This window comes from Coregonus lavaretus, assembly GCF_964263955.1.
Source record: "Coregonus lavaretus genome assembly, contig: HAP1_SCAFFOLD_523, whole genome shotgun sequence".
Classification (NCBI taxonomy): domain Eukaryota; kingdom Metazoa; phylum Chordata; class Actinopteri; order Salmoniformes; family Salmonidae; genus Coregonus; species Coregonus lavaretus.
This window is the reverse complement of record NW_028159754.1, coordinates 1-16575: the sequence shown is the minus strand read 5'-3', so window position 1 is coordinate 16575 and position 16575 is coordinate 1. Positions and strand designations below refer to the sequence as shown.

Below are 16575 nucleotides of genomic sequence, written 5' to 3'. Positions count from 1 at the left end.
TTAAGATTAGGGGTTTGGTTTAGGGTTAGGTTAACAATTCATGTTAGAGTTAGAATTAGGGTTAGGTTTAAGTTTAGAGTTAGAGGTTAGAGGTTAAGGTTAGGGAAAATAGAATGGAAATCAACTTTAGGTCCCCAGAAGGATAGCAAAACATATGCTGTGTGCATGTGTCAGTTACAGTGACTGACTGGCTGATCTGGTATATTCGGCCATGTTTGTTTAACCAGCATCTGGACTGATTAGCCACATTAGCATCAGAGCATCAGAGTAGGGCTTAGTTCCGGTGACCGTATTACCGCCACGCCGGCAGTCATGAGTCATGACCGCTGTTAAATTCCACGTGACCGTTGAGTCAAGATATCTAGGCTTCTCCAAAAACTGCGCTCTGATGCTGCTGCTGGTCATTAGTAGCCTACCAAACTTGCTAACTGCCTGGTACTCAGCGCTCCACTGTCCCTCTAATCACTCTGACATCAATGCAAATGCAATCGAAAATATAATCAAACGCTTCACGAGAGCCCTGGTATTCAGAGTTTGAGCGGACTGGGATCAACTGATGCGCAGCGAGAGCAAAGCTCCTCATAGCTGGTTGATGCATGGAATGTAATAAGTGTTCCTATAAGCTCATGCTGTGCAGCATTTCTAGAGGCTGTGTGAGAAAACAGAGTTTTGATGGCCTCTATTAAAAAGAGGAGGATCAGCTTTCTAATTTAGAAGCTAGGCCTACTACATTTATTTCTCAACTCTCCTAATAGTAAGCACATCGCTTCGCTCTACAACAGGAGTATAGCCTACCTGGCTGGCATGAAAATGAACAGTGGGAAAAGCGTCCTCCATTCGCTATTCAAGTGTATATGGATGATGTGGGTTTTTCCCCGATGCCCCTGTTCTGTCAGGTGCATGATAACAGCCCATTGTAAATCAAAACTAACTTCACACATTCTGTACATGTTTTAGTATACAGTATGTAAAGACGAGATTACATTGAGAATAAATAGTCTGATGGGGTGTAGAATATTATCACTGTTGTGAATGACGCCCAGCGTGTGCATTTCCCCCCGACTTTTTCAATTCCTAGTCACATGCATCGTGAAGCCTAACCCATAGACCTAATGTGTTTTGATAAGGTCTGTATCACAACTAAAGCAGACAAATGACTCCAAGTGTCGCTTATAGGCCCAAGACCCCTGGAACACGGTTGGAGAGCCCACAGCCTACTGAGCCTAGTCAAATGACCCCTGGAACACGGTTGGAGAGCCCACAGCCTACTGAGCCTAGTCAAATGACCCCTGGAACACGGTTGGAGAGCCCACAGCCTACTGAGCCTAGTGAAATGACCCCTGGAACACGGTTGGAGAGCCCACAGCCTACTGAGCCTAGTCAAATGTGTTCTTATAAGCCCAGTCATTGCACAATTGCGTGTGAAAACAGTTTTGATTGGCCAAAATTTAAAAAGAGAGATCCCAGCTTTCTCCAGCTTTCCATTTCCATTCACAGCGCATTCTAAATAAAATAATTATTCCACACATAATTAGTAGGCTACTGTATATGGAAAGACCAGATTAAATTGAGAATAGTCTGATGGGTGAGAATATTATCAAGTTCATGTCTAATTGTGAATGAGAGACTGATGTAGTGTGTGAAGCCTGAGCAAGAAACAGAGCAGAGCGCTTGCAGCCTTAGAATGTATTAAAAATCAAAACATAAGGTTTTATCACAACTAAAGTTGCATGATGCGGTCCTCTGTAGGTAGGGTGGTATTCAGGCTAAGGGATGATCTGTTAATACAGGCAGGGTGGTATTCAGGCTAAGGGATGATCTGTTAATACAGGTAGGATGGTATTCAGGCTAAGGGATGATCTGTTAATACAGGCAGGGTGGTATTCAGGCTAAGGGATGATCTGTTAATACAGGTAGGATGGTATTCAGGCTAAGGGATGATCTGTTAATACAGGTAGGGTGGTATTCAGGCTAAGGGATGATCTGTTAATACAGGTAGGGTGGTATTCAGGCTAAGGGATGATCTGTTAATACAGGTAGGTTGGTATTCAGGCTAAGGGATGATCTGTTAATACAGGTAGGGTGGTATTCAGGCTAAGGGATGATCTGTTAATACAGGTAGGTTGGTATTCAGGCTAAGGGATGATCTGTTAATACAGGTAGGGTGGTATTCAGGCTAAGGGATGATCTGTTAATACAGGTAGGGTGGTATTCAGGCTAAGGGATGATCTGTTAATACAGGTAGTCATCTGTAACTCCATCCACATATTTCCCAATTTATCACATGGTAAATAGATCTGTAAATTATTAATAGGCCACTATAAACCCAAACGTGTCAAACACAACCCTACTGTACATCTACCATTAATCTGGACACCTGCCAGGACACACAGTTGTGACGACTAAAGCCACTAACTCCATGTTGCAGAATAACAAGAACTACATCCATCAGTGATGTAGTTCAGGGAGGAGCTGTTATTTCCCCTTCCTCCAATCAGTGTGGTTTTAATAACCAGGCAGTTTCTGAGCCTTTCTTCCTAGTGTCCTGGAAGCGTCCTAAATGGTACCCTATTCCCTATATAGTGCACTACTTTTGACAGGGGATCATAGAGTTATGTTCAAAAGTAGAGTACTATATAGGGAGTAGGGTGCCATTTGAGACTCATACCCTGTTTTCACCACTTTGTTGACAACTACTCAAACAGCCACTCAGACGGAAACAGAGACCAGTCCAGACCAGAGCAGGCTGGAACACTGGGTGCGTCCCACATTTTTATTTAACCTTTATTTAACTAGGTAAGTCAGTTAAGAACAAATTCTTATTTACAATGACGGCCTACACCGGCCAAACCCGGACGACGCTGGGCCAATTGTGCGCCGCCCTATGGGACTCCCAATCACGGCCGGTTGTGATACAGCCTGGAAGCGAACCAGGGGGGTCTGTAGTGACGCCTCAAGCACTGAGATGCAGTGCCTTAGACCGCTGCGCCACTCGGGAGCCCACTACATAAGTGCCCTACTTTTGACCAGAGCCCATAAGGAAACAGAAACTAAGGTGCCATTAGGGACACAGCTATTGAAGATAAAACAACCCGTTTATAAGGAGCACTTCCAACGGGGCAACAATTCAACTCTGTTAGAAGACTTCCAAAAGGCCTAGTAAAAGGAGGTATTACTTACAGTATCCTTAAGTGATACAGTCACACCTGTTGGGCCGTGACACACGGTACTATATACAACCATATTAGTGGTGTTGTGATGTGTGGCAAGCAGCCCTGTACCAACGACCCCTGGGGACGGGGGGCTGGGGGGGTTGTGTGTGTGTGTGTGTGTGTGTGTGTGTGTGTGTGTGTGTGTGTGTGTGTGTGTGTGTGTGTGTGTCCAGATGTTCAGCCGGATGCTGTGTGTGTTAGAGGGGTGCCTCTCAGGCTGGTCAGGCTGGTCTCCACTAGGATCCAACACCTCCCTCCCTCCCTCTCTTAACCCCGGTTTCTCAAGATCCATTTTTAATTTAGTTAATATCAAACCCAACTACACAGCTACTGGCTTCTTATTGGCTGGAGGCCTCTTATATGGCTTTTAGATGACCCTGAGTGTGTGTGTGTGTGTGTGTGTGGGGGGGGGGGGGGGGGGGGGGGGAGTGGTGCTGCACGTGTTTTAGAGAGAGGAGAGAGAAAGAGGGCAAGAGTGAGAAAGACAGATGGAGAGAGAGAGAGATGGAGAGAGGGGGAGATGGAGAGAAAGACAGATGGAGAGAGAGGGAGATGGAGAGAGGGGGAGATGGAGAGAGAGATGGAGAGAGGGGGAGATGGAGAGAGGGGGAGATGGAGAGAGAGAGAGATGGAGAGAGAGAGAGATGGAGAGAGAGGGGGAGATGGAGAGAGGGGGAGATGGAGAGAGAGGGAGATGGAGAGAGAGGGAGATGGAGAGAGGGGGAGATGGAGAGAGAGGGAGATGGAGAGAGAGAGAGATGGAGAGAGAGGGAGATGGAGAGAGAGAGAGATGGAGAGAGAGAGAGATGGAGAGAGGGGGAGATGGAGAGAGGGGGAGATGGAGAGAGAGAGAGATGGAGAGAGAGGGAGATGGAGAGAGGGGGAGATGGAGAGAGAGGGAGATGGAGAGAGAGAGAGATGGAGAGAGAGGGAGATGGAGAGAGAGAGATGGAGAGAGAGAGAGATGGAGAGAGAGGGAGATGGAGAGAGGGGGAGATGGAGAGAGGGGGAGATGGAGAGAGAGGGAGATGGAGAGAGAGAGAGATGGAGAGAGAGGGAGATGGAGAGAGGGGGAGATGGAGAGAGAGAGAGATGGAGAGAGGGGGAGATGGAGAGAGAGAGAGATGGAGAGAGGGGGAGATGGAGAGAGAGGGAGATGGAGAGAGGGGGAGATGGAGAGAGAGAGAGATGGAGAGAGGGGGAGATGGAGAGAGGGGGAGATGGAGAGAGAGAGAGATGGAGAGAGAGGGAGATGGAGAGAGGGGGAGATGGAGAGAGAGGGAGATGGAGAGAGAGAGAGATGGAGAGAGAGGGAGATGGAGAGAGGGGGAGATGGAGAGAGGGGGAGATGGAGAGAGAGGGAGATGGAGAGAGAGGGAGATGGAGAGAGAGGGAGATGGAGAGAGAGGGAGATGGAGAGAGAGAGAGATGGAGAGAGAGGGAGATGGAGAGAGAGGGAGATGGAGAGAGGGGGAGATGGAGAGAGAGAGAGATGGAGAGAGAGGGAGATGGAGAGAGAGGGAGATGGAGAGAGAGAGAGATGGAGAGAGAGGGAGATGGAGAGAGAGGGAGATGGAGAGAGGGGGAGATGGAGAGAGGGGGAGATGGAGAGAGAGAGAGATGGAGAGAGAGGGAGATGGAGAGAGGGGGAGATGGAGAGAGAGGGAGATGGAGAGAGAGAGAGATGGAGAGAGAGGGAGATGGAGAGAGAGAGATGGAGAGAGGGGGAGATGGAGAGAGGGGGAGATGGAGAGAGAGAGAGATGGAGAGAGGGGGAGATGGAGAGAGAGAGAGATGGAGAGAGAGGGAGATGGAGAGAGGGGGAGATGGAGAGAGAGAGAGATGGAGAGAGAGGGAGATGGAGAGAGGGGGAGATGGAGAGAGAGGGAGATGGAGAGAGAGAGAGATGGAGAGAGAGGGAGATGGAGAGAGAGGGAGATGGAGAGAGGGGGAGATGGAGAGAGAGAGAGATGGAGAGAGAGGGAGATGGAGAGAGGGGGAGATGGAGAGAGAGGGAGATGGAGAGAGAGAGAGATGGAGAGAGAGGGAGATGGAGAGAGAGGGAGATGGAGAGAGAGGGAGATGGAGAGAGAGAGAGATGGAGAGAGAGGGAGATGGAGAGAGAGAGATGGAGAGAGAGGGAGATGGAGAGAGAGGGAGATGGAGAGAGAGAGAGATGGAGAGAGAGGGAGATGGAGAGAGAGGGAGATGGAGAGAGAGGGAGATGGAGAGAGAGAGAGATGGAGAGAGAGGGAGATGGAGAGAGAGGGAGATGGAGAGAGAGAGAGATGGAGAGAGAGGGAGATGGAGAGAGAGGGAGATGGAGAGAGAGAGAGAGAGAGAGAGAGAGAGAGGGGGAGGGAGATAAGAAAATACCTTGAGGAGGAGCTAAAGAGGAGGAACGCAGAGATGCCCCGGGACACAGAACAGGCCAGGTCATAGAGAGAGAGATGCCCCAGGACACAGAACAGGCGAGAGAGCGAGAGTGCGAGAGAGAGAGTAGAGAGATTGAGAGAGAGAGGCCCCGGAACACAGAACAGGCCAGGTCAGAGAGAGAGAGAGAGAAGCGCCGGGACACAGAACAGACCAGGTCAGACAGAGAACACAGACAGAGATAACAGTTGCAGAAGAAATACATCTGAACACAGATGGGAGGAAGGCACATGGAGAGATCTATTCAGAGAGACAATGAATAAAGAGGGGAACAACACACAGCCAACCATAAGAGATACATTGTCCTTTACCCCTAAGGGATCATGATATATATGGAGACATTGTGGAAATTAGATGGGGAATAGACACTGATGTACACAGGGAGACATAATGCATAGAATACCATGGAAACACAAAAGGCATAACTCTGAAGCAGAGACAGACTATATGAATGATGTCCTACCTTCACCATGGCTGTGTTCTCAGAGTTGATGTTCATCATGTCATTGAAGGAAGTGAAGAGATTCCTCAAGGACTCCATGAAGTCTGCTTCTCCTTTGTTCTCATACAGTCTGGGGAGGAGAGGAGAGAGGGATGGAGAGAGAGAGAGGGAGGAGAGAGAGGAAGGAAAGAGGGTTGGATGGAGAGAGGGATGAGAGAGGGGGAAGAGAGGAGAGAGGGACGGAGGGAGGGAGAGAGGGACGGAGGGAGGGAGGGAGAGAGGGACGGAGGGAGGGAGGGAGGGAGGGAGGAGAGAGGAGAGAGGGATGGAGAGGAGGAATTTTAACAGATGATTAAGAGACCTAACATAAAGTCCCTCCACACACGATCAGACCTGCTGTTAGCTCACACAGAGAAGTAAACAGAGACCTGTTAGCTCACACAGAGATGTAATCAGAGACCTGTTAGCTCACACAGAGATGTAATCAGAGACCTGTTAGCTCACACAGAGATGTAAACAGGCCCCCTGTGGCAGTACACCAGTTCACCGCTTCTCTGTCACTGTTCCCTAACCATCAAACCAGGCCCACAGACTGTCACTGTTCCCTAACCATCAAACCAGGCCCACAGACTGTCACTGTTCCCTAACCATCAAACCAGGCCCACAGACTGTCACTGTTCCCTAACCATCAAACCAGGCCCACAGACTGTCACTGTTCCCTAACCATCAAACCAGGCCCACAGACTGTCACTGTTCCCTAACCATCAAACCAGGCCCACAGACTGTCACTGTTCCCTAACCATCAAACCAGGCCCACAGACTGTCACTGTTCCCTAACCATCAAACCAGGCCCACAGACTGTCACTGTTCCCTAACCATCAAACCAGGCCCACAGACTGTCACTGTTCCCTAACCATCAAACCAGGCCCACAGACTGTCACTGTTCCCTAACCATCAAACCAGGCCCACAGACTGTCACTGTTCCCTAACCATCAAACCAGGCCCACAGACTGTCACTGTTCCCTAACCATCAAACCAGGCCCACAGACTGTCACTGTTCCCTAACCATCAAACCAGGCCCACAGACTGTCACTGTTCCCTAACCATCAAACCAGGCCCACAGACTGTCACTGTTCCCCTAACCATCAAACCAGGCCCACAGACTGTCACTGTTCCCTAACCATCAAACCAGGCCCACAGACTGTCACTGTTCCCTAACCATCAAACCAGGCCCACAGACTGTCACTGTTCCCTAACCATCAAACCAGGCCCACAGACTGTCACTGTTCCCTAACCATCAAACCAGGCCCACAGACTGTCACTGTTCCCTAACCATCAAACCAGGCCCACAGACTGTCACTGTTCCCTAACCATCAAACCAGGCCCACAGACTGTCACTGTTCCCTAACCATCAAACTAGGCCCACAGACTGTCACTGTTCCCTAAGCATCAAACCAGGCCCACAGACTGTCACTGTTCCCCTAACCATCGAACCAGGCCCACAGACTGTCACTGTTCCCTAACCATCAAACCAGGCCCACAGACTGTCACTGTTCCCTAACCATCAAACCAGGCCCACAGACTGTCACTGTTCCCTAACCATCAAACCAGGCCCACAGACTGTCACTGTTCCCTAACCATCAAACCAGGCCCACAGACTGTCACTGTTCCCTAACCATCAAACCAGGCCCACAGACTGCAGTGCTCTGCATGGGTTCTCCATGCAAATACCAACAAGATCAAAATACATTCATCATCATTGATCATTGCTGGTCATCATTAGCATTTAAAACAAATAGGCTACACCCCTGGAGTGACTGCCTGCTGCCAGTGCCAAAAGTAGGGGAAATAATGAAATAATGTCATGTTTTGGCCAAAAGAGATGCCTGTTAATATGGAATACTTTATGTGGGGGAAACAACTGTTCATTTACTGTGATTTTTGACACGATGTGATGTGGTCGCTAGGTACAAGGCTTTATAACTGTTTTATAATGAAGGAATAAGGCCAGAGGAGGTGTGGCATATGGCTAATATACCGTGGCTAAGGGCTGTTGATACGCACAACGCTACACGGAGTGCCTGGATACAGCCATTAGCCAGCGGTATACTGGCCGTTTACCACAAACCCCAGGGGTGTCTTATTGCTATTATAAACTGGTTACCAACATGATTACAACAGTCAAAAGTTGTCATACCACAAGCTTTCAGCCAATCAGCATTCAGGGCTCAAATCCCCCAGTTTATAATAGTTTGTGCATTCGGAAAGTATTCAGACCCCTTGACTTTTTCCACATTTTGTTACGTTACAGCCTTATTTTAAAATTGATTAAAATGGTTTATTTCCCCTCATCAATCTACACACAATACCCCATAATGACAAAGCAAAAACAGGTTTTTAGACATTTTTGCAAATGTATATAAAAAAACTACTGAAATATCAAATTTACATAAGTATTCAGACCCTTTACTCAGTACTTTATTGAAGCACCTTTGGCAGCGATTACAGCCTAGAGTCTTCTTGGGTATGACGCTACAAGCTTGGCACACCTGTATTTGGGGAGTTTCTCCCATTCTTCTCTGCAGATCCTCTCAAGCTCTGTCAGGTTGGATGGGGAGCGTCGCTGCACAGCTATTTTCAGGTCTCTCCAGAAATCCTTGGGTTCAAGTCAGGGCTCTGGCTGGGCCACTCAAGGACATTCAAAGACTTATCCCGAAGCCTCTCCTGCGTTTTCTTGGCTGTGTGCTTAGGGTCGTTGTCCTGTTGGAAGGTGAACCTTCGCCCCAGTCTGAGGTCCTGAGCGCTCTGGAGCAGGTTTTCATCAAGGATCTCTCTGTACTTTGCTCCGTTCATCTTTCCCTCGATCCTGACTAGTCTCCCAGTCCCTGCCGCTGAAAAACATCCCCACAGCTTGATGCTGCCACCACCATGCTTCACCGTAGGGATGGTGCCATGTTTCCTCCAGATGTGACGCTTGGCATTCAGGCCAAAGAGTTCAATCTTGGTTTCATCAGACCAGAGAATCTTGTTTCTCATAGTCAGAGTCCTTTAGGTGTCTTTTGGCAAACTCCAAGCGGGCTGTCATGTGCCTTTTACTGAGGAGTGGCTTCAGTCTGGCCACTCTACCATAAAGGCCTGATTGGTGGAGTGCTGCAGAGATGGTTGTCCTTCTGGAAGGTTCTCCCATCTCCACAGAGGAACTCTGGAGCTCTGTCAGAGTGACCATTGGGTTCTTGGTCACCTCCCTGACCAAGGCCCTTCTCCCCCGATTGCTCAGTTTGACCATGGCTTGGTTTTTGCTCTGACATGCAGTATCAACTGTGGGACCTTATATATACAGGTGTGTGCCTTTCCAAATCATGTCCAATCAATTGAATTTACCACAGGTGGACTCCAATCAAGGTTGTAGAAACATCTCAAGGATGATCAATGGAAACAGGATGCACCTGAGCTCAATTTCGAGTCTCATAGCAAAAGGGTCTGAATACTTATGTAAATAAGGTATTTCAGTTTTTTTCTATTTTATAAATGCGCATTTTTGAATAAGGCCGTAATGTTACAAAATGTGGAAAAAGTCAAGGGGTCTGAATACTTTCTGGATGCACTGTAGGCTAAGGCCCTCAAATTCATCTGGACCTCAAAGCCAGTTCCACTGCTCTTTGTTTTTCTCCAATTGTTCCCCTCTAATCAGGGGCTGATTTAGACCTGAGACACCAGGTGGGTGCAGCTAATTATCAGGTAGAACAGAAAACCAGCAGTAATCAGGACCTGGTAGAGTGAGATTTGAAAACCCCTGGTCTAAGGCTTTAATAGTGTGTTGTTGTCGATCTCTCAACCACCAGTTCCATTTGATTTGTATGGAGGCAGAATCTGCACTGTAACCCTTTATATGGAGGCGGATGACGGATCACCACCTCAAGCTGAACCTTGGCAAGACGGAGCTGCTCTTCCTCCCGGGGAAGGACTGCCTGTTCCATGATCTCGCCATCACGGTTGACAACTCTGTTGTGTCCTCCTCCCAGAGTGCGAAGAGCCTTGGCGTGACCCTGGACAACACCCTGTCGTTCTCCGCTAACATCAAGGCGGTGACCCGATCCTGTAGGTTCATGCTCTACAACATTCGGAGAGTACGACCCTGCCTTACACAGGAAGCGGCACAGGTCCTAATCCAGGCACTTGTCATCTCCCGTCTGGATTACTGCAACTCGCTGTTGGCTGGGCTCCCTGCCTGTGCCATTAAACCCCTACAACTCATCCAGAATGCCGCAGCCCGTCTAGTGTTCAACCTTCCCAAGTTCTCTCACGTCACCCCGCTCCTCCGCACACTCCACTGGCTTCCAGTTGAAGCTCGCATCTGCTACAAGACCATGGTGCTTGCCTACGGAGCTGTGAGGGGAACGGCACCTCCGTACCTTCAGGCTCTGATCAGTCCCTACACCCAAACGAGGGCATTGCGTTCATCCACCTCTGGCCTGCTGGCTCCCCTACCTCTGCGGAAGCATAGTTCCCGCTCAGCCCAGTCAAAACTGTTCGCTGCTCTGGCACCCCAATGGTGGAACAAGCTCCCTCACGACGCCAGGACAGCGGAGACACTCACCACCTTCCGGAGACATTTGAAACCCCACCTCTTTAAGGAATACCTGGGATAGGATAATCCTCTCCTTCTTACCCTTACCCCAACCCACCCACCCCCCAAAAAAATAAAAAATTAATAATAAAATAAACAAAAAAACTTTGTAAAGTGGTTATCCCACTGGCTATAAGATGAATGCACCAATTTGTAAGTCGCTCTGGATAAGAGCGTCTGCTAAATGACGTAAATGTAAATGTAATGTAAATGGAGGCAGAATCTGCACTGTAACCCTTTATATGGAGGCAGAATCTGCACTATAACCCTTTTTATGGAGGCAGGATCTGCACAGCTAGCAGTCACAGAGCAAGGCTCAGAAAACAATGAAGGGAAATATTTTCCTTTCATGTCAGAGTGCAAGACAGGAGAGTACAGTAAGACCTCTATTCTCTCATCTCTACTCCCCACAACATGGCTTTTATCACACTCACACAATGCATGTACATCTCCCCAAATGGGGAATGGAACTGGAAAATGAGCTGCTTTGTGGGGCAATAAAACTAATGATGTGTGTCATCTCTGGAACGTATGGATGTCTATTAGTGATTAGTGAGTAACACACAAGACACTCTTTCCTCTTCTTCCTCCTACACTGCTGAGGGGGACAAGACATGTTTAGTTCCACATCCAGACACAGACAGGGTAATGCAGAAGGGTTGCCATACATGGGTTCAAGTAGTATTTGATATCTTTCAAACACTTTAGATGTGCTTGATTGAGCTTGCCTGGTGCAGATAGCCACTACTATTTGAACCCAGGTCAGGTAGTTGCTATCTACATGAGGAGAGTATGTATCACACAGACAGACAGACAGACAGACAGACAGACAGACAGACAGACAGACAGACAGACAGGGATAGGGAATAGGGGATAGTCACTGTTGAGTTAAAGGGGCTTACAGGCTGAAACCATGGGATTTGAAGCGTCGCTCTGAGGTTTCACAACAACTACAGAAATCCTCCTTCCTTCTCCCCTGTGGTGCTACCAAGCAGTTGACTGGCTGTGATTGGCATGGTAGTCCTGTTCTGGCCCGACTCTGACTGACTGGCTGTGATTGGCATGGTAGTCCTGTTCTGGACCTGTGTTCTGGCCTGACTCTGACTGACTGGCTGTGATTGGCATGGTAGTCCTGTTCTGGACCTGTGTTCTGGCCCGACTCTGACTGACTGGCTGTGATTGGCATGGTAGTCCTGTTCTGGACCTGTGTTCTGGCCCGACTCTGACTGACTGGCTGTGATTGGCATGGTAGTCCTGTTCTGGCCCTGTGTTCTGGCCTGACTCTGACTGACTACAACCTATTCACTATATGAGCCCTATGGACCTTGGTCTAAAGTACTGCATTATATAGGGAGTAGTGTGCCATTTCGGCCAGAACAGGACTACCATGCCAATCACAGCCAGTCAGGCAGAGTCAGGCCAGAACACAGGTCCAGAACAGGACTACCATGCCAATCACAGCCAGTCAGAGTCAGGCCAGAACACAGGGCCAGAACAGGACTACCATGCCAATCACAGCCAGTCAGAGTCAGGCCAGAACACAGGGCCAGAACAGGACTACCATGCCAATCACAGCCAGCCAACCAGGCAGCAGCTTTCCCTCCAAGGAGAAAATAATGTGATTACAGTGTCTCCTCTAGCATGGCAGAAGGGTTCTGCTGGCCAGCCAGAGCCCTGACAACCATGTCTGTATGTTACTGTCTGTCTGTCTGTCTGTCTGTCTGTCTGTCTGTCTGTCTGTCTGTCTGTCTGTCTGTCTGTCTGTCTGTCTGTCTGTCTGTCTGTCTGGTCTGCCTGTCATCTACTACTACACACCCAGTCCCCACTCCTCCAAGCAGGAGAGTAGGACACAGTGGGAGAGAGTTCTACTACACACACCCAGTCCCCACTCCTCCAAGCAGGAGAGTAGGACACAGTGGGAGAGAGTTCTACTACACACACCCAGTCCTCACTCCTCCAATCAGGAGAGTAGGACACAGTGGGAGAGAGTTCTACTACACACCCAGTCCTCACTCCTCCAAGCAGGAGAGTAGGGCACAGTGGGAGAGAGTTCTACTACACACCCAGTCCCCACTCCTCCAAGCAGGAGAGTAGGGCACAGTGGGAGAGAGTTCTACTACTACACACCCAGTCCTCACTCCTCCAATCAGGAGAGTAGGACACAGTGGGAGAGAGTTCTACTACACACACCCAGTCCTCACTCCTCCAATCAGGAGAGTAGGACACAGTGGGAGAGAGTTCTACTACACACACCCAGTCCTCACTCCTCCAAGCAGGAGAGTAGGACACAGTGGGAGAGAGTTCTACTACACACACCCAGTCCCCACTCCTCCAAGCAGGAGAGTAGGACACAGTGGGAGAGAGTTCTACTACACACACCCAGTCCCCACTCCTCCAAGCAGGAGAGTAGGACACAGTGGGAGAGAGTTCTACTACACACACCCAGTCCCCACTCCTCCAAGCAGGAGAGTAGGACACAGTGGGAGAGAGTTCTACTACACACACCCAGTCCTCACTCCTCCAAGCAGGAGAGTAGGACACAGTTGGAGAGAGTTCTACACCCAGTCCCCACTCCTCCAAGCAGGAGAGTAGGACACAGTGGGAGAGAGTTCTACTACACACCCCCAGTCCCCACTCCTCCAAGCAGGAGAGTAGGGCACAGTGGGAGAGAGTTCTACTACACACCCCCAGTCCCCACTCCTCCAAGCAGGAGAGTAGGACACAGTGGGAGAGAGTTCTACTACACACACCCAGTCCTCACTCCTCCAAGCAGGAGAGTAGGACACAGTGGGAGAGAGTTCTACTACACACACCCAGTCCCCACTCCTCCAAGCAGGAGAGTAGGACACAGTGGGAGAGAGTTCTACTACACACACCCAGTCCCCACTCCTCCAAGCAGGAGAGTAGGACACAGTGGGAGAGAGTTCTACTACTACACACCCAGTCCTCACTCCTCCAATCAGGAGAGTAGGACACAGTGGGAGAGAGTTCTACTACACACACCCAGTCCTCACTCCTCCAATCAGGAGAGTAGGACACAGTGGGAGAGAGTTCTACTACACACACCCAGTCCTCACTCCTCCAAGCAGGAGAGTAGGACACAGTGGGAGAGAGTTCTACTACACACACCCAGTCCCCACTCCTCCAAGCAGGAGAGTAGGACACAGTGGGAGAGAGTTCTACTACACACACCCAGTCCCCACTCCTCCAAGCAGGAGAGTAGGACACAGTGGGAGAGAGTTCTACTACACACACCCAGTCCCCACTCCTCCAAGCAGGAGAGTAGGACACAGTGGGAGAGAGTTCTACTACACACACCCAGTCCTCACTCCTCCAAGCAGGAGAGTAGGACACAGTTGGAGAGAGTTCTACACCCAGTCCCCACTCCTCCAAGCAGGAGAGTAGGACACAGTGGGAGAGAGTTCTACTACACACCCCCAGTCCCCACTCCTCCAAGCAGGAGAGTAGGGCACAGTGGGAGAGAGTTCTACTACACACCCCCAGTCCCCACTCCTCCAAGCAGGAGAGTAGGACACAGTGGGAGAGAGTTCTACTACACACACCCAGTCCCCACTCCTCCAAGCAGGAGAGTAGGACACAGTGGGAGAGAGTTCTACTACACACACCCAGTCCCCACTCCTCCAAGCAGGAGAGTAGGACACAGTGGGAGAGAGTTCTACTACACACACCCAGTCCCCACTCCTCCAAGCAGGAGAGTAGGACACAGTGGGAGAGAGTTCTACTACACACACCCAGTCCCCACTCCTCCAAGCAGGAGAGTAGGACACAGTGGGAGAGAGTTCTACTACACACACCCAGTCCCCACTCCTCCAAGCAGGAGAGTAGGACACAGTGGGAGAGAGTTCTACTACACACACCCAGTCCCCACTCCTCCAAGCAGGAGAGTAGGGCACAGTGGGAGAGAGTTCTACTACACACACCCAGTCCCCACTCCTCCAAGCAGGAGAGTAGGGCACAGTGGGAGAGAGTTCTACTACACACACCCAGTCCCCACTCCTCCAAGCAGGAGAGTAGGGCACAGTGGGAGAGAGTCATCCCCGTTCTGATTCGTGGAGCTGAAGGACAGATTGGTTTTCCTGCGATGGATCGCAGGACAAATCAAACTCCACACTCTCAATTAGACCTGGGTCATACAGCACCAGTCAAAAGTTTGGACACACCTACTCATTCCAGGGTTTTTCTTTATTTGTACAATTTTCTACATTGTAGAATAATAGTGAAGACATCAAAACTATGAAATAACACAAACGGAATCATGTAGTAACCAAAAAATTGTTAAACGAATCCAAATATATTTTATATTTCAGATTCTTCAAAGTAGCCACCCTTTGCCTTGATGACAGCTTTGCACACTCTTGGCATTCTCTCAACCAGCTTCATGAGGTAGTCACCTGGAATGCATTACAATTAACAGGTGTGCCTTGTTAAAAGTTCTACAATGTAGAAAATAGTAAAAATAAAGAAAAACCCTGGAATGAGTAGGTGTGTCCAAACTTTTGACTGGTGCTGTATATTATACTATCCAACATGTAACACCAAACGATGACCACCATCACAACGTGGGAGAAAGATGATCATCCATTCAAAAGTTTCCCTCTGCCAAATTACGAATACATCCAAGGTCATCCTGTAGGCTAGTCACGTGATGAACCTGCACCAACTACTGTAACTCTATAATGGCCTGAAACTAGCCTGATCGATTGAAAAATATGAAAATACGGGAAATGGCTTGATCATGAACTGGTAGCGTCAATGTGAAGTCAGTTATTATATGGTGGTAGTTACTGTATGGCACATTGTTCTTTTATGAGGGGGAGAGTAACGGAGACACAACACATCCATACGATCTACAGTGCCTTCAGATGATTATTATCCCCTTGATACACCCCTTCCACCTGGTTCAGTCTGCTTTTCAACAGATACTGGGAGACAAATTCACCTTACAGCAGGACAATAACCTCAAACACAAGGCCAAATATACACTGGAGTTGCTTATCAAGACGACATTGAATGTTACCGAGTGGCCTAGTTACAGTTTTGACTTAAATCGGCTTGAAAATCTATGGCAAGACTTGAAAATGACTGGCTAGCAATGATCAACCACCAACTTGACAGAGCTTGAAGAATGAAAAAAAAAAATGCAAATATTGTACAATCCAGGTGGGCAAAGCTCTTAGAGACTTACCCAGAAAGACTCACAGCTGTAATCGCTGCAAAAGGTGATTCTAACATGTATTGACTCAGGGGTGTGAATACTTATGTAAATGAGATATTTCTGTATTTCATTTTCAATAGATTTGCAAAAATGTCACCAAAAAATAACTTTGTCATTATGGGGTATGTTGTGTGTAGATGGGTGGTAAAATCGATTTAATCCAATTGAAATTGAAGCTGTAAAACAACAAAATGTAGAATAAGTCAAGGGGTTTGAATACTTTGTGAAGCCTATTAGCCTGTCTACATATCACTTAGTTCCTACTGTCAATATTTACATATTTACAAAAGGAAACGGATACAGAGACTGACTAATCAACCCCTGAAGTCATATTATTCACATGAACGCTCTGAGCAGAGCGGTGTGTAGGGGTGTGTGTGTAGGGGTGTGTGTGTGTGTGTGTGCGTGCGTGTGTCTGCGTGTGTGTGTCTGCGTGTGTGTGTGTGCGTGCGTGCGTGCGTGCGTGTGTCTGCGTGTGTCTGCGTGTGTGTACTTACTGGTTGAAGAGGACCCTGGAGCGCACTATGAACTTGAAGATGTACTCCAGAGCTTTCATGGCTTTCAGCAGCTGTTCCGTCAGCTTCTCTGCATTCTCCACATAGTTCTTCAGAACCTTGGTCAGCTT

General features: G+C 48.8%; 1 protein-coding gene across 1 annotated transcript in view; it reads right to left on the bottom strand.

Annotated features, from left to right (window-relative positions):
- LOC311122476 (dedicator of cytokinesis protein 1-like) overlaps positions 1-16569 on the bottom strand; it is a gene marked incomplete at its 3' end in the record, with an annotated part of 67813 nt that extends 51244 nt beyond the window's left edge. The window contains exons 1-2 of the mRNA XM_084196824.1: positions 16448-16569; positions 6109-6217 (exon numbers count right to left, since the gene is read on the bottom strand). Coding sequence (XP_084052950.1) covers positions 6109-6217; positions 16448-16506 — 168 coding nt within the window. The 5' untranslated portion in view covers positions 16507-16569. The remainder of the gene's footprint in view (positions 1-6108; positions 6218-16447) is intronic.
- Positions 16570-16575: the final 6 nt, after the last annotated feature.